Source organism: Saimiri boliviensis, chromosome 1 (genome assembly GCF_048565385.1).
Source record: "Saimiri boliviensis isolate mSaiBol1 chromosome 1, mSaiBol1.pri, whole genome shotgun sequence".
In the NCBI taxonomy this organism is placed as follows: Eukaryota; Metazoa; Chordata; class Mammalia; order Primates; family Cebidae; genus Saimiri; species Saimiri boliviensis.
In genome coordinates this window covers 73931852-73951052 of record NC_133449.1, presented here as the reverse complement: position 1 = coordinate 73951052, position 19201 = coordinate 73931852, and the positions used below count along the sequence as shown (strand labels likewise).

Genomic DNA, 19201 nt, shown 5'->3' with positions numbered 1-19201 from the left:
GAAGAAAACATTCTAACTCCACTTTGAAAAGGAAAAAATGTGATTTTAATTCCACAATCTGCCTTTAATTAAAAAATATATATATTTATCAGGCATTTTCACTGCCCAGTTGAGTTTCCCCTTTAAAATATAACAGTGTTTCACAAAATAAAATAAAATAAATCAAAATAACAGAATGGGCATGGTGATGATACCTGAGCTTAGTTTTTCTCTCTTCATGAAACCTATTTACAAACTTATTAGCTTGGCTCTGAAGTGCTCCAAGTAATGACATGCTTTTTCTTCCACAGATCTGTTCGGTGTCTAAAATGAATGTTTCCATTAATCTAGACAGTGTTATGAATTCCATGGAATTTAGCTTCTCAAGAAAACCATCCTAAATTTTAATACAAAAATCATGAAAGTTAGTGTAACAGCAAATATAAATGACTTACGAAACCAAGTTAATTTAACAAATATATTTTATAATACACGTTATTTTTTCATTTTAATAAAATTTTCCAACACTTCAGACCCAGAAATTGAGCATTAAATGCTTAGGAGGTCCAAATTTAAGTCTGATCCCTTTATAACTAATGGAGTAGTTCAAGTGAATTTAGGTCATACTATAAAATTTTACAATGTTGGAGTTTTATTATAAACTTGTTTAACTACATAGATTTAGGTATACATATATACACGTACATATATATGTAAAACAACATTAATTTCAAATTAGTTATTAACATAATTTCAAAATAAGTCATTTAATCATTTATTTGAAAGTAATGCTTTATTAATTCTTGTTTCTTTTAGATTATTTTAAATCTCAACATCTCCCTAAGAGACCACTTCAGTAACAATGACTTTATTAAATGTTAAAAATATAATATGCATTATGGGGAACATAGGAAGCAAAGACATAATTCCAGATCTTCAAAATTATTACGTATAAAATATAAAATATGTAAAGCTTTATGAAAATAACTACCTTTGCTCTTGACATGAGAAATTTGACAGCTCGATCATGGCATATATCTGAGGCACTATATAATAATTCCTGGATATTATTTGCCAGCTTTCCTAGCTCTGAGTCAGTTAATCTCATGTCTTCACTGACCCTGAAAATGATAAAATTTAGTAAGGGAAAGTTAAGAGAAAGTATTCTCCATAGGTGGCACATCAATAAAAAGGATATAAAAGCTGTAAAATTAACATCTGAAGAAAAAATTATATGATGTACCAAGTATCTTATAGTTTTTATAGTGAAACATTACTTAAACATGCTCAGATAATGCAATAATATCTATATATTTATATATAGATATTATTGCATTTTAGATTCTGGGGTACAAGAAAAGAACATGTAGGATTGTTGCATAGGTACCCACACAGCAATGTGATTTGCTGCCTCAATCCCCATCATCTATATCTGGCATTTCTCCCCATGTTATCCCTTCCCAACTCCCTACCCCTCACTGTCCCTCCCCTAAATGCCCCCACAGACCTCAGTGTGTGATGCTCCCCTCCCTGTGTCCATGTATTCTTATTGTTCAATACCACCTGTGAGTGAGAACATGCAGTGTTTGATTTTCTGTTCTTGTGTCAGTTTGCTGAGAATGATGGTTTCCAGGTTTATCCATGTCCCTACAAAGGACACAAACTCATCGTTTTTGATGGCTGCATAATATTCCATGGTGTATATGTGCCACATTTTCCCTGTCCAGTCTATCATCGATGGGCATTTGGGTTGGTTCCAGGTCCAGTAATGGGATTACTGGGTCAAATGGAATTTCTATTTCTAGGTCCTTGAGGAATTGCCACACTGTCTTCCACAGTGGTTGAACTAATTTACACTCCCACCAACAGTGTAAAAGTGTTCCTATTTCTCCACATCCTCTCCAGCATCTGTTGTCTCCAGATTTTTTAATGATTGCCATTCTAACTGGTGTGAGATGGTGTCTCAATGTAGTTTTGATTTGCATTTCTCTAATGATCAGTGATGATGAGCATTTTTTCATATGTTTGTTGGCCTCATATAAGTCTTCTTTGGGAGAGTGTATGTTCATATCCTTTGTCCACTTTTGAATGGGTTTTCTTGTACATCTGTTTTAGTTCTTTGTAGATTTTGGATATAAGTCCTTTGCCAAATGGGTAGACTGCAAAAATTTTTTCCCATTCTGTTGGTTGCTCGTTCACTCTAATTGTTTCTTTCGCTGTGCAGAAGCTCTGGAGTTTAATTAGACCCCATTTGTCTATTTTGACTTTTGTTGCCAATGCTTTTGGTGTTTTAGTCATGAAGTCCTTGCCTAATTTCTATGTCCTAAATCGTTTTGCCTAGGTTTTCTTCTAAGGTTTTTATGGTGTTAGGTCTTATGTTTAAGTCTTTAATCCATCTGGAGTTTTAGTGTAAGGTGTCAGGAAGGGGTCCAGTTTCTGCTTTCTGCACATGGCTAGCCAGTTTTCCCAACACCATTTATTAAACAGGGAATCGTTTCCCCATTGCTTGTTTTTGTTAAGTTTGTCAAAGATCAGATGGTTGTAGATGTGTGGCATTGCCTCTGAGGCCTCTGTTCTGTTCCATTGGTCTGTATCTCTGTTTTGGTACCAGTGCCATGCTATTATGATTACTGTAGCCTTGTAGTATAGTTTGAAGTCAGGTAGTTTGATGCCTCCAGCTTTGTTCTTTTTGCTCAGAATTGACTTGGCTATGCGGGCTCTCTTTTGGTTCCACATGAAGTTTAAGGTGTGTTTTTCCAGTTCTGTGAAGAAGGTAATTGGTAGCTTGATGGGGATAGCGTTGAATCTATAAATTTCTTTGGGCAGTATGACCATTTTCATGATATTGATTCTTCCTAACCATGAGCATGGAATGTTTTTCCATCTGTTTGTGTATTCTCTTATTTCATTGAGCAGTGGTTTATAGTTCTCCTTGAAGAGGTCCTTTATATCCTTTGTTAGTTGTATTCCTAGGTATTTTATCCTCTTTGTAGTAATTGTGAATAGCAGTTCATTCTTGATTTGGCTCTCTTTAAGTCTGTTACTGGTGTATAGGAATGCTTGTGATTTTTGCACCTTGAATTTGTATCCTGAGACTTTGCTGACGTTGCTTATCAGTTTAAGGAGATTTTGGGCTGAGACGATAGGGTCTCCTAAATATATGATCATGTCGTCTGCTCTATTATTGTTTGTTTTGAGACAGGGTCTTGCTCTGTCACCCAGGCTGGAGTACAGTGGCACATTCAGAGCTCACTGAAACTTCAAACTCCTAGCCTCAAGTGATTCCCCTACCTCAGTGCCCCCAAGTAGCTAGGACTATATGCGTGCACCACCACACCTGGCTAATCTTTTTTGAAAATTTTTTGTAGAGACAAAGTCTCGCTATAGTGCCCAGGCTGGTCACAAATCCCTGGCCTCAAACAATCCTCCTACCCTGGCATCCCAAAGTACTAGAATTACAAGCGTGAGCCACTGTGCCTAGCCACAAATGTATTTTATCATAACCTTAAAAAACAAGAATTTTCATTCTCCACTGCAGTATTTTTAACACTTAGTTCAGATTCTGATTGGAAAGTCTGCAGAAACTATAGCAAAATAAAATTTTTAGATTAGGTACAAGGTAGTAGCTATGTCAGGGGACAGTTGTTGCAAAGGCACCTAAGATGATACAGTGGAAGCAAGAAGAGGGATGGAATGTTATTTCATGACAAACAGGCTCTCTTTTTACTTATAATTATGAATGAGTATAAATATTCAGTTCAACTGAACTAATATTTACTAAGCATTTACTGTGCTTAAGTGCCAGGCACTAGAGGGAATATAACAGGTTGATGCTTTCAAGGAACCTAAACTCAAACAGGAGTATATATAAGATACAACGTACTTTTTTCAATTTTGAGGGGAATTGTAAAACTTTCTGTTTTTAAACATTTTCCCTCAGGGGCATACATAAAAGACCACTTGATTCCTTGTCTTCAGTTCAATTTAGTGTTGTTACCATATGCCAAGGTAAGTACCTTAACATCATTTTTCTCCCTTTCAGTTGAATTAAAACACTTTTCAAAGATACTACAAAGAGGCTCTGGTGTATATTATTTTGAGGCAAATGATTATTCTAATTGATCAATGTATTAAAGAAAGTTATTACCTGCTATCCTTCAAAATCATAATGTCAGTAAATTTGTTTATTAATGCTTCAAAATAAGAGAGGTATTAACATTCTTAAAGTACTCTCAGAAGCATTACCTTGTTTGAGCCTCACACTGTGAGGTAGATAGATAAATAACTACTTATGGAGAACACTGAATCTTAGAAAGTTGAAGTGACCTGCCCAAGGCTCTAAGATTGAGAGAGTAGAACTAGAACCCAGAATTAGTCTATTTCTAATCAAGTAAGCTTCCTCTGCTCCGACATTTATTTCTCTGTAACAGTCTAGTGGTATTTCAAAACAAATACCTGAAAAACTCCTGCTTAAATTTCAAAGTCAACTTTACTATTGAAATAAATGTTTAATTCCTGAAAGTTTATTTAGAATTTCCCCCACTGTAACAGAGTAATTAAGGAATTTGAAACTCCTGGCAATACACTACCAATTCACAAAAATATAAACAGAAAATAGCAAATAAAAACAACTCCCATCCTTAAAAAAACAGAGTGAATTAATCCAAAAAGCCACAGTTATTTTTAAAAAATAATTTCATTCATTGTAATTCTGCTTTTAAAAAGATTTTTTATTTTTTAACTTCAATTAGATCTCTTAACTTTAACATCAATAGGAAAAATGCAAACAAGCTTCAACATAATCCAGCAATTCTACTTCTGGGTATATATCTAAAATAATTGAAAGTAAGATCTTCAGGATTTATATGTACACTCAAAGTTCATAACAGCACTATTTGAAATAGTCAAGATGTGGAAGCAACACAAGTGTCCACTAATGGATGAACAGATAAACAAAATGTGATATATACATACAAGACATATACATATATCACATATATGTATGTATCGCACACATATATGTATATATCACATACATGTGAATGGGATATTCATCAGCCTTAAAAAGAAAGGAAATTTTGATACATGCTACATCATCGATGAAACTTGAAGACATTATGCTTTGAAACTCTTTCTAATCTTTTCCATTGTTTTTCTTTTTCCAATCCCTGCCTAGTATTTCCTGTTTTGTGCCCATATTTGCACTGCAATAAACTTACAAAATTGCAGGTGATTTTGAAGAAAATAGGGAAAATCTACTACTAACAAAGTTAAAACATCATACATATTTTTATATGTTCTATATAGGTGATTCAATTATATACTGCAAAAACACTTAATACAGGATAGTCAGAGCCCTTGTATGAAAGAACTAGTTAGACTCACACATATAAATATACTCAATTAATTAACTGCCCCTTTAGGTTGTGCAGTTCCCAGACATCTATGTGTCTACTAAACATAGAATCATCTACAGAACCTATGCTTCATGCTACAGGAGGATGTGATTAGGGAAACCCTTAGAATGTTCAGTGTATAAAGTGAGCCACAATAGAGGTAGGAGGGGAAGGATAAAAACTGTGAGACTACGTCTGGTTTAATAGGATCTCAAATGGTGTAGCATACAGCTAACCATCTTTCAGTATTTCTCTTTTGCCACAATGACAGCTCTAACTGGGCAAATAGTCAACAAGCTAAAGACTTATTTCTCAAGCCTCCCTTATAGCTAGATATAGTCATGTAACTATGCTGACCACTAGGATATAAATGGAAGTAACAAGTACGAATTCTGGATTGTGCTTGTGTTTAAAAAGAAAAAATAAAATATAAACAAATCTATGTGAAGGTAACAGAGAACAAATCTAAAATATATATGGATTTGTAAAAGACCAAAAAGAGTTAAGGCAATCCTAAAGAAGAAAAAGTAGGAGAAATTGCCCCCCCCCCCCCAGATATTAGTAAGAATTTAAAAGCTGCAGTTGCTGGGCATGGTGGTTATGCCCAGCACTCTGGGAGGCTGAGACAGGAGAATCACTTGAGGCCAGGAGTTTGAGAACAGCCTGGGCAACACAGCAAGAACCTGTCTCTACAAAAAAAAAAAAAAATTATTTAAGAAAAAAAAGCCATAATAACTGCAATAACTAAGACTATCTTACTTAATGGTACTGGTGTAAAGACAGAAAAATGAACAAAATAGAGTCCAGAAACAGATACACATACACTTGAATATTTGATTTATGGCCAAGAGTGACATTATAGAGCAGTAAGACAGACAGCTTTTTCAACAAATGGTACAATGTCAAAAACATATCCATATAAGAAAAAAATATTAACCCTTATATTATACCTAAAAATCAATTCTAGATGGACTGTAGGTCTTAATGTGAAAAAGACAGAAACAAAGTTTCTAGACAGTAACAAGAAAATATCTTCAAATCCCTAAAGTGGGGAAAGATTTCTTAAATAGGACACAAAGGAAGCATAAATCATAAAAGAAAGTATTGAATCATAGAATTATATTAAAATTAAGAACTTTTGTTCACCAAAAACCCCGGTAAGAGAGAAAAAAGTCAACACATAGAGTGGGAAAAGACAGCTGCAATATGGACAACTGGCAAAAGGCTGTACTGACCTAACATAAATAACCTTCATAAATCGGGACAGGCGTGGTGGTTCACACCTGTAAACCCAGCACTTTGGGAGCCTGAGGTGGGCAGATCACGAGGTCTGGAGTTCAAGACCAGCCTGGCCAACATGGTGAAACCCCGTCTCTACTAAAAAATACAAAAATTAGCTGGGCATGGTGGCGTGTGCCTGTAATCCCAGCTACTCAGGAGCCTGAGGCAGAAGAATTGCTTGAACCTGGGAGCCGGAGGTTGCAGTGAGCCGAGATTGTGCCACTGCACTCCAGCTTGAGCAACAAAAGCAAGACTCTGCCTCAGGAAAAAAGAAACATAAATCAATAAGAAATAATATAAAGCAATAGAAAATTGGGTTAAGGCCTTGAATAGGCACTTCATAGAAGAGGATATCCCAGCAGCCAATAAATGTATGAAAAGGTGCTCTCCTATCAGTCAAGGAAATAAAATTACTACACTTGTGACATACCCAACAGAATGGCTAACATGTAAAAGACTGACAATATCAAAAGTGAAAGAAGATGTGGAGTGACACAAACTGTTCCATACTTCTGAGGGGAGTGTAAATGAGTTTAACCACTTTAAGAAATTGTTTGGCAATAGCTAAATTGACCATTCACATACTTTACTTGTTCCCAGGTATATATTCAACAGAAATGCTTATAACATGTGCACCAAAGCTATCTAGAATGTTCATGGCAATCCAAAAGGAAAATAACCCAAATCTTATCAAAAGTAAAATATATACATGTACTGTAGTATATTATAAAATGGATTATTTGTATAAAAAATTTACTGCTACGTGCAACAACCTTGGATAGATACCGGAAATGTAATGCTGAATGAAAGAAATCAGAAACAAAAGAGCAAATATATGATTCCATTTGCATTAAGTTTTAAAACTGGAAAAACCAATTGTTTTAATGGTTTCCTGTGGGAGGGAATAGTGTAGTATTACAGTGGCAAGAAGGGCTTCTGAAGAGCTGTTAAAGTTATATTTTTTGAGGTGGGTGACAATTACACCAACACAATCACTTTGTGTTAGTTGAGCTGAGCACTTTATAAGTGGTGCATTTTACCATATATGCATTATGTTCCAAGAGGATCATAAAAGGGCTGAGGAGAGGAAGATGAATCCGTATGATACTTGAAGCTAGAAGGTGAGGCTTAGTTCTTCCCAAATTACATGGCTATTGTTAAAATGTTTAAAAAACAAAACAAAGGAAGGTATCAGCCCTTTGTCCTCTCCTTCCTGCTGCTAGGGATGAAAATGAAATGCTAAAATCTAGAACAGCCACCTTAGAAACAGGCAGAAATTATACACTGAGAAAGGTAGAGCTGTCTTCTCAGCTGAAGATCTCCTACCTCTGAAATGTTACATGAAGAAAAAGTGTTATATTGTTTAAGCTACAGAGTTTATACATCTCTTTTTATAGCAGTTTTAGACTACACCCTAACTAGTAAATGTAAAAATATTAGCCTGAATATAGAAAAAAACTTTTTAAATTAATATATAGCTCAGGGTTTTGTTTGTTTCTACTGAAGAACAGTGTTATTATGCCATAACTGTAACCTTTATAAGCTCCAGGACCATAAGTTGACTTACATAAAGATAACTGAGTTGATTTATGTAAAGATAATAAAAGTATAGTTATTCTTAACAATAACTAAATCCAAACTTTATTCTTGGACCAGAAAGATTTTATTGGTTCCATTTTTTTTGACAACTGAGATTATTGGATCAATTGGTAAACTTTGTTTAAATGGGATCTGTGGATTAGATGGTAATATTAATAATTTATCATATCAATTTTTTGTATTTAATCAGTATATTAAGGTTATATAGGAATGTTCTTATATTTAGGAAATATATACCAGGTACCTAGCGATAACAGTGCATCACGTCTGTAACCAACTGTCAAAGGATTCAGAAAAGATATTAACATAAGAGATAAAAAAAAAGAGACGAAAGGTGACAGAGAAAAAGGGAGGGAGGGAGACAGAGGGTAATGTGGCAAACTATTAATACCTGGGGAATCTGGATGAAGGCTATATGAGAGTTTTTCTACTTCTATTCTGGCAACATTTCTGTAAATTTGAAATTATTTCAAAATAAGAAGTTTTTAAAAATAAGGTTTAAGAAAAGACGTGATCCAATTGGAAATTCATGTCTTTGAAAAACCGAAAGTTATAAATTAAACAGATTTTCACAACATATAAATTACAAAGGTGACACAGAAGAAAGAAAAAAACCAAAGTAATAGCTGACCTGGGTTCCAGTAAATGTTCTGCCACTAGTCACTTTAAGTAAGTCATTGAAGCTCTCTGGGCATCAATTACCTTATCACTGAAATGAGGGCATTGAATAAAATGGTTTTTAAAGTTCTTTTCCAGTCTTAAAACTCTACAATTCTCGGTTACTTCCAATGCTCACCGCCTTACTTCTCACACATTTTTTTTTAAAAAAAAGATATGTTTCATAAAATATATTTTTGTCAAATTCTAAAATTTACATGGTTTTTCAATAAACTGAAAAATCAATCTAACTGAAGCCATTAATAACATGACTCAAAATCTTGTCAATTTGGCAGTAGCCACTATACTCACAGAATATCCACACCTCCTGGAATAGCAGATGATGCTGTCTGCTCTTTGCTGGATGAAGAATCAGTAGTACATTCTGGCTCGGATACAGAATCACTGCTGCAGGGCTCACTATTTGGAGATGCATTTCTTTGAGAGTTAGTGTCAACTGCTACAGGTGTTATCTCACCCTCACTGAATGCATCACTTATAAACATGCCTTCATGGATTAAGTAAGCCACCTCTGTGTCCAGTGAATTATCTTTTGCAGCATTCTTCTGTTGTGAAATCTCTTCCAATTCTCTAGTCCTTTGGTTTTTGTCAAGAACTGAGAGAACAACACTGTGAATGATATTTAACGTTGCCTACAAGAAAATAGGACATACTTTTAAGGAATGTAAAATATCTGTTACCTGAAGTTCCCAAAAGAGAATACTGTGCATGTAATTTTGTACGTCTATAATCATAAATGAGTCAGTCATGTGTATCAGAATTTCTAACGATCTTTTTTATTACATAGGAAAAGTGACATGAAAAAGAACTGCCCAGGAGAAATGGGTTCACTAAAGCTTAGAAATAAAATTCCGATATTTTAACTAATTTTTAAAATGGAAATCTCCCTAAAATATGCTGCATATTTCTCTGACCTCCTAAAAATGTTACACTAAACATAAAATAACTTGCCCGTCAGATAATCATATACATTGATATGCCTGCCCTATCACTTACCATGCCTAGCCCCTACTTATCTCTCTCCTTTTCTCATCTATTCTCTCACTTACTCACTACTCTCCAGACATTCTAGTTTCCTTTCTACTCTTCCCTCATTCCAGGATTGTTCCCACCTCAATGCCTTTGCTGTTTCCTTTGTCCAGAATGCTTTTCACCTTGATCTTTGCACATATTTCTTTCTCATTACTGAGGTTCTGGCACCAGTGGTCACTTTCTCAAAGAGAAAGTGACCTGACTCTCCTCTCGGCAACTCTATCCCATTATCCAGCTTTTGTAAAAAACAAAAAAGTAAGTTTAAAAAAACCCAACAATTTATCATTATCTAAAATCATCTTTGTTTATTCTAGATCTCCTTCTACTAGAATGTTAGTTCCATTCCATGACACTATAATCCTAATACCTAGAATAGTGCCTGGCAAATAGGAGGTACTCAATAAATACTGAAAGCTAGGTGAATGAAGAGTAAATTTATGTAAACTAATGTCTTTATGGACAATTAAGAAATAAAAGGCTACTTGTCTATTTTAACATTCACAGTTATAGTCTTACAATTTGTTTCTCCCTTTCTCAAAACCTTGATTTGTATTTTGTAATCTACATGGTTCAAGGGAAGCAGACTCCAACTTCAGGTCAAGTACCTGGAACCACCACGATCTGAGCTTAATGATTAGGAAGGTACATAGAAGAGAGAATTGCAAAGAAATAAAGCCAAGCCTTGATGACATCAACAATCTCTCTATGAAGCACCTAAAGGCTGATCTACCTCTGGGTATTTTTTTAGTTATATGAACTAATAAATCCCCTTAACTATTTGAGACACTCTGAGTTGTGTTTCCTGTTATTTGGAACTGAAAACATTTTAAATGAAACAATAGCCTACACAATACACAGAAGATATAGCCTTCAAGAGCTTTAGGACCAAAGTGTCTACTATGAATACTCCATTTTTTTCTTTCTTCATTGCTTACTAACTTCTCTATTGTCAGAAACTTGCTGCTCCACTACTGCTGCTTTAACCCTCGCTGCTGTCCAATCCTTGATATACTTACTTCCCTCATCTTTTTTTTTTTTTTTGCCTTTCTTTTTCCTTACCTGTCTTGCCAATTTTAACTTTTTAAAATAAAAAGATCATGATGATAGACCTATCTAACATCTATCCTACATCACTTTTTCCATGGTACAATAGCCATGTCATTTGAGTAGAAAGAAGCCCACCTTCCAGCTTCAAGTGTCAGTCCTAAATAGCCCACTCAGTGTACTCCCAACCTCCTTGCTCATGATTAGCTTAGAGATGAGAAGAAAATATAGACTTAAACTAATAATCAGTGCACAGCATTTTTCCTGACCACAGTGACAGGGTATGTGACCTAAACTGGTTCAATCAATTAAAGCCAAGGACTTTTCATTTGGTGACTTAAGAAGAATAACTCCAGGTGAAAAACTGTAAATTTGGCTCAAAAGAAGTTTCATTTGCTGACTGAAGAAGTAAAACTCTAAGTAAAAAATAGAAAACTTCTAGATGGTATAGAATTGTGGCAAATGTGGCAGACCTAGAACTGATGAAGCCAAGAGGAAAGAGAAAGGCAAAGCTGAATTGGAAACAGAGAAACTAAGCTGGAGAATCAAGACAAAACCATGCATGAAGCCCTTCCTAGTCTTGGACTTGTTTTTAATTACCAGAGCCAATACATTCCTTGCATTGTTTAAACTAGTTTGAATACTTCATTCCTTTTAATAACATCTTAGCTTATACAGTTATTAAAATTTTCTGTATAAAGTATATCAGCTATTCTCTTAGGGATTCTTCTTTGCTGTTTTCAGCGTATCTTACACTTTTGAAGATTTAATTATTTTTTCCAAGTCCAAAGCCATTCTTGGTTAGGAATGCCAGAAGACTGGTATTCAAAAAATAAGATTTTCAAATATATAATAGGTTCAACAGTAGATACATGGTTTACTTTCTGAACTATCATTTACACAGTCTGTAGACAAGTACATGTTTCAAAAACACCAGGACAGCTAAACGAAATATAATTTTCCAATCTTGAGAATGGAGTGAATGAAATATCTGGTAACTACATTGATAGCCATAATGACAACTGATATTGTCATTCTGAAATGAAAGACTAGAATTATTTGTCCATACAATAAAATGAAATTTATAAGCTAACAATTCCTTGAAAAGAAGGTAAGCTGCATTTAAAAGCTGTTTTCTGTTTTACCTATAAAAATCAGCCTAATCCATAGGGTGCAAATAACAAACAAGAATTTAATAAAAAGTCAAAATACAATTAATAGTAAAGAATGAATTATGGAGATCTTATAATCCTAATTTCAAAACTTATAAGACTACGGTAATCATAACAGTGTGGTATTGGCATAAAGAGTGACATATAGAACACAGAGAGCCCCAAAATGAACTCTCACATATATAATAAAATGTTTTTTGACAAGGGTGGCAAAACCATTCAATGCAGAAAGGGCAGTCTTTTCAACAAATGGTACTGGGAAAACTGAATATCCACATGCTAAAGAATGAATGTAGACCTTATCTCACATATAAACACTAAAGTCGATTAAAGGCCTAAATATAAGATCTAAAAATATAAAACACTTTGAAGAGAATGCAGGGAAAAAGCTTCATGACCCTGGATTTGGCACTGATTTCTTCAATATGAAATGAAAAACACAGGCAACAACAACAAAAAAATAGGTAAATTGGGCTACATCAACATAGAAAAACTTCCATGCATCAAAAGACACCATTAACAGAGTAAAAAGGCAACCTACGAAATGAGAGAAAATATTTGCAAATCACATATCTGATAAAGGATTAATATCCAGAATATGTAAAGAACTTCTACAACTCAACAACTAAAAAACAAACCACCCCATTAAATAATAGGCATACATTTTTTCCAAAAAAGGCATAAAAATGCCGAATAAGCATATAAAAAGATGCTCAACAACACTCATCATTAGAAAAATGTAAATTAAACCTACAGGGAAATACCACCTCATACCCATTAGAATGGCTACTCTCACAAAATCCAGAAAATAACAAGTGTTGGAAAGGATATAGAAAAATTGGAACCCTTGTGCACTATTGATGGAAATATAAAATGGTACAGCTGCTATGAAGAACAGTGTAAAGGTTCCCGAGAAAATTACAAATAGAATTACTATATAATCCATAAGTTCCACTTCTGGGATTGACAAAAATAAGAACTGAAAGGAGGCCTCAGAGAGGCATTTGCATAGGCATGCTCATAGCAGTATTATTCTCAATAGCCAAAAGAAGAAAGAAACACAAAGTGTCCATTGACAAACGAATGGATAAACGAAATGTAGTATATACACATATAATGGAATATTATTCATATTCAGCCTTATAAAGGAAGAATATTCTTTTTTTTTTCTTTTTTTTTTTTTTTTTTTTGAGATGGAGTTTCGCTCTTGTTACCCAGGCTGGAGTGCAATGGCGCGATCTTGGCTCACTGCAACCTCCGCCTCCTGGGTTCAGGCAATTCTCCTGCCTCAGCCTCCTGAGTAGCTGGGATTACAGGCACGCGCTACCATGCCCAGCTAATTTTTTGTATTTTTAGTAGACACGGGGTTTCACCATGTTTGCCAGGATGGTCTCGATCTCTTGACCTCGTGATCCACCCGCCTCGGCCTCCCAAAGTGCTGGGATTACAGGCTTGAGCCACCGCGCCCGGCCTTAAAGGAAGAATATTCTAACACACAACAACACAGATGGCACCTTGAGGACATTAAGCTACATTAAATAAGTCAGTCACAAAAGAATAAATATTGTATGATTTCACTTATGTGAAATACCTAGAATAGTCAAACTCATAGAGACAGAAAGTAGAAAAAAGTGGAATGGTGGTTGCCAGGGGATGGGGGAAAGAGGGAACGTGTGTGTGGTGTAGATGGGGTTTTGCTAGGTTGCCAAGGCTGGGTGTGTGTGTGTGTGTGTGTGTGTGTGTGTGTGTGTGTGGTATAGACAGGGTCTTGCTAGGTTGCCAAGGCTGGTGTGTGTGTGGTGTGGACAAGGTCTTACTAGGTTGCCAAGGCTGGTGTGTGTGTGTGTGTGTGTGTGTGTGTGTGTGTGTGTGTGGTGTAAACCGGGTCTTGCTAGGTTGCCAAGGCTGGGGCGTGTGTGTGTGTGTTTGTGTGTGTGTGGTGTAAACCAGGTCTTGGTAGGTTGCCAAGGCTGGTCTGTGTGTGTGCGTGTGTGTGTGTGGTGTAGACAGGGTCTTGCTAGGTTGCCAAGGCTGGTGTGTGTGTGGTGTAGACAGGGTCTTACTAGGTTGCCAAGGCTGGGGTGTGTGTGTGTGTGTGTGTGTGTGTGTGTGTGTGTATGTGGTGTAAACCAGGTCTTGGTAGGTTGCCAAGGCTGGTCTGTGTGTGTGTGTGTGTGTGTGTGTGTGTGTGTGTGGTGTAGACAGGGTCTTGCTAGGTTGCCAAGGCTGGTGTGTGTGTGGTGTAGACAGGGTCTTACTAGGTTGCCAAGGCTGGGTGTGTGTGTGTGTGTGTGTGTGTGTGTGTGTGGTGTAAACCGGGTCTTGGTAGGTTGCCAAGGCTGGTCTCTTTCTCTGTGTGTGTGTGTGTGTGTGTGTGTGTGTGTGTGTGTGTGTGGTGTAGACAGGGTCTTGCGTGGGCTACTATGGTGTAGACAGGGCCTTGCTAGGTTGCCAAGGCTGGGGTGTGTATGTGTGTGTGTGTGGTGTAAACCAGGTCTTGGTAGGTTGCCAAGGCTGGTCTGTGTGTGTGTGTGTGTGTGTGTGTGTGTGTGTGTGTGTGTGTATGTGTGTGTGTGTGTGTTTGTGTGGTGTAGACAGGGTCTTGCTAGGTTGCCAAGGCTGGTCTCAAACTCCTGGCCTCAAATGATCCTCCGACCTCAGCCTCTCAAGGTGTTGGGATTGTGGGCATGAGCTATATCAGGCCTATATTTAGTTTTTGTCCCTATTTCCTGGCATACAGCTCTTAAAAGCCTTGGAATCTCGAGTGGTAAAAACGTTTTCGTATGCTAAAGAGATGACCAGTAGCCCAGGGCTCCTACACAGCCTGAGGATGAAGGTTGGTCACCCGAAAGACTAAGGCAGGATTAGAAGGTTGGGACTTTCAGCCCCAGCTTGGCCAGAGTTGTTATTATTATTATTTTTGAAATGGAGTTTCACTCTTGTTGCCCAGGCAGGAGTGCGATAGTGTGATCTCAGCTCACTGCAGCCTCTGCCTCCTGGATTCAAGCAATTCTCCTGCCTCATAGCTGGAATTACAGGCATGCACCACCATGCCTAGCTAATTTTTGTATTATTAGTAGAGATGGGGTTTCACCATGATACCAGGGTGGTCTCAAACTCCTGACCTCAGATGATCCACTTATCTTGGCCTCCCAAAGTGCTGGGATTACAGGCAGAAGCCACCACGCCAGCCCCAGAGTTATTATTTACTAGGTACAGAGTTTCAGTTTCACAAGATAAAAAGAGTTCTGTGGATAGATGTTGGTAACGGCAGCACAACAGTGCAAATGAACTTAATGACACTGAACTATCTACTTAAAAACAGTTAAGATAAATTTTATGTTTATTTTTACCATGACCAAAAATAAATTATACTAAAAAAATACAATCAACAGTAATAGATCCTCAAGTTGTTAACAATTACTCAAATACAAAATTCATAAATCCCAATCTTTTATTACTTATCCATTCAAAATAAAAAACTATTGTAAATTCTGGATGAAATTTTATGCTTTAGTTTCTTTTATAAAGTATAATACTAAATCACAGCACTTTGGGAGGCCAAAGCAGGAGGATCACAAGGTCAGGAGATTGAGACCATCCTGGCCAACATGGTGAAACCCCGGCTCTACTAAAAATACAAAAATTAGCTGGGTGAGGTAGCAGATGCTGTAATCCCAGCTACTCTAAAGGCTGAGAATTGTTTGAACCCGGAAGGTGGAGACTGCAGTGAACTGAGATTGTGCCACTGCCCTCCAGCACTCCAGTCTGGCAACAAAGCAAGACTCTGTCTCTCCCTACCCCACAAAAAAGTATAATACTAAAGTGACATATAGGATATCCTTTGTCTTAAAGAAATAAATGCAAGCATGTAGGAAGGTAAATTATTAACCCCAGTAAATCAAATAAATTCAAACAGTCTATTCCTGTAATGTGGAAATGCTATTAAAAAACAAAACAATTTTTTTCTGATTATAAAATACTTCTCTTTATAGAAAATTTAGGGAAAATAGCAAAGAATAAAAATGTTACATGACATATAATCTGACCAGCTAAAGAAAACCACAAAAAAGGCCAAGCTTTCTCCTTGTTCTAGGAAGATAAAAAGATTTTTAAAAAATTTTTTTGACACAGCTGAGATCCGACTATATAAGTACATCTCTATCTTGCTTTTGCTTTCTTTTTTTTCTTGAGACAGAGTCTCACTCTGTTACCAGGCTGGAGTGCAGGGGTGCAATCTCGGCTCACTGCAACCTCCACCTCCTGGATTTAAGTGATTATCCTGCCTCAGCCTCCTGAGCAGCTGGGACTACAGGTACATGCCACCATACTCAGCTAATTTTTGTATTTTTAGTAGAGACGGGGTTTCATCATGTTGGCCAGGATGGTCTCAATCTCCTGACTTTGTGATCCACCCATCTCAGCCTCCCAAAGTGCTGGGATTACAGGCATGAGCCACCACGCCCTGCCCTATACCTTACATTTTAAACTGAATATCACAATGTATGTATTTTCTCCTACCATTAAAAATCCTTGGCTGTATATAATATTCCATGGTAAAGAATGTGTCAAGCATAATTTATTTTACCATTTCTCTATTGTTAGACATCTGGGTTCTCTCCAACTTTTAGTTATTTTTAAATTCTTCAGTAAAAATGAACAGCTTGTAATTAACATTATTTTTCAGTGAAATAATACTTGATAGACTCACAAACTTCTTTCACAGAAAAAAGTACCATATTTCATATGTCATCTGCAAAGATGTTGTACATGAGTACTAATTTAAGTGGTCCAAATGTGAAAATGGGAAATCACAACTATAATCAATCAGTTTCCATATGTACATACATAAAATAACTCTACTTATAGTTTAACTGACATAGAGCCTTAAAGTGGAATAACTACAGTAAATTCTCACTTAATATGGATGATAGGTTCTGGGAGAGTGTAACTTTAAGTGAAACAATGTTCAGCAGGTTCTCAGATAACACCGTTTCCTTCAATGCTATTTTTAAAAAATTGAAGGAAATGTTTTACTATAATGATGAATGAAAAAATGGCTTTGGTGTGAGTTGTTTCACTTAAAGTCACAGTTTCCAAGAACCTATCCATGACACTGAGGACTCACTTGTACTTTAAAAAATTACTGGCAGAAAGTTGGTCTATTCTACATTACGCAATGTAAGAGTTCTATATATCTAGACATGCAATAATTGAAGTGTGTGATGACGAGGTCATGGTCAGAATATAACTGAAAACTTGGCCTAATTACTGAACATCTATAGACATGAATTTGTGTCTATCACTATTAATAGGTAGGATCAACATTTTAGAAACAGTCTAAAGCACAGTGAATCACATTCTACAAAACTTTTGTGAACCTGGTTGGAGAGCTTACACATGTAACTTAGCATTGCTCCAATGTGAATCAAGAAAAATTCATGTTATACACAGGTACCAACGTCTCCTGCACTATTTAACATGGTACTCAGGAGATGCTGAGGATATTAATTGGCATATAAAACACAATGCTAACACTTGATGACTTCAAGAATATCTAATTTCACAAATGGCCCCTTTTAACTGTTACACATGGTAATTTCTAATGACTGTATTCTTTCTCATTTTTTTCTTGAGACGGAGTCTCTTTCTATTACCCAGGCTGAAGTGCAATGGCGCAATCTCGGCTCACTGCAACCTCCGCCTCCTAGGCTCAAGCGATTCTCCTGCCTCAGCCTCCTGAGTAGCTGGGATTACAGGCATACGCCACCACATCTGGTTAATTTTTGTATTTTTGGTAGAGACGGGGTTTCACCATGGTAGTCAGGCTGGTCTTGAACTTCTGACCTCGTGATCCGCCCACCTCAGCCTCCCAAAGTGCTGGGATTACAGGCACGAGCCATTGCGCCCAGCCCATTTTTTGAGACAGGGTCTTGCTCTGTTGGCCAGGCTGGAGTGCAGTGGCACAATCATACCTCACTGCAGCCTTGGAGTTAGGTGATCATCCTACCTCGGCCACCCAAGTAGCTGGGACTACAGGTGGCACCACTATGCTTGGCTAATTAAAAAATTTTTTTTGCAGAGATGAAGTCGCCTTACGTTGCCCAAGCTGTTCTCAAACTTCTGAGCTCAAGTGATCCTCTTGCCTTGGTCTCCCAAAGTGATAGAATTATAGCTGTAAGCCACTGGGCCTGGCCTGTGTTCTTCTTAAAACAAAGCGATTATATGTTGGTGATTCAAATCAATATATATTAGAGTCTGACATCTTCTGTAAAATGCTATATGACCTGTTCTTTTAGTTATACTAAGTGGTTTAAAATTAAGTGGCTTGACTAAAGAGACAAAATGACTAAATATTATACATGATGCTTGATTGTATTCCTCCCCAAAAAATAAAATAAAAATCTAAATAAAGAATATTAGCAGCCAGGTGCAGTGGCTCATACCTATAATCTCAGCACTTTGGGAGGCTGAGGGGAGCAGATCACTTGAGGTCAGGAGTTCAAGACCAGCCTTGCCAACATGATGAAATCCTATCTCTACTAAAAATACAAAAATTAGCGGGAGTGGTGGCGGGTGCCTGTAATCCCAGCTACCTGGGAGGCTGAGGCAGGGGAATCACTTGAACCAGGAGGCGGAGGTTGCGGTGAGCCAAGATTATGCCGCTGCACTCTAGCCTGGGTGACAGCAAGACTCCATCTCAAAAAGAAAAAAACAGAAAGAAAATTAGCAAGATAATTTGAATATGAACAACACATTTAAAAGCCCTATTATATCAACATTGAATTTATAGCAAAATTGGTGGTTTGGGGTGGATTTTGGAGTGTTTAACAATATTGTACCTCTAGATAATCTAGAAGGAAAACAAAAAATCACCAGAGGAAATATTACTGTATAATATTTAATGTCAAGTAAGCATATTTCTTAGTTATTAAATTATAAATTAAAATTGTCAAACTTTGAGATACTTTATTTAAAACCAAGCCTCTTTAGAAAAAATACAAAAAAAAATTGTGTTTT

The 19201-nt window shown here is 36.6% G+C and overlaps 1 protein-coding gene across 1 annotated transcript in view; it reads right to left on the bottom strand.

The window, feature by feature from the left end:
- Positions 1-19201, bottom strand: part of VPS54 (VPS54 subunit of GARP complex) — a 100937-nt gene that overhangs the window by 37373 nt on the left and 44363 nt on the right. Inside the window, exons 12-14 of the mRNA XM_003922695.4 lie at positions 9225-9565; positions 971-1100; positions 195-376 (exon numbers count right to left, since the gene is read on the bottom strand). Coding sequence (XP_003922744.1) covers positions 195-376; positions 971-1100; positions 9225-9565 — 653 coding nt within the window. The remainder of the gene's footprint in view (positions 1-194; positions 377-970; positions 1101-9224; positions 9566-19201) is intronic.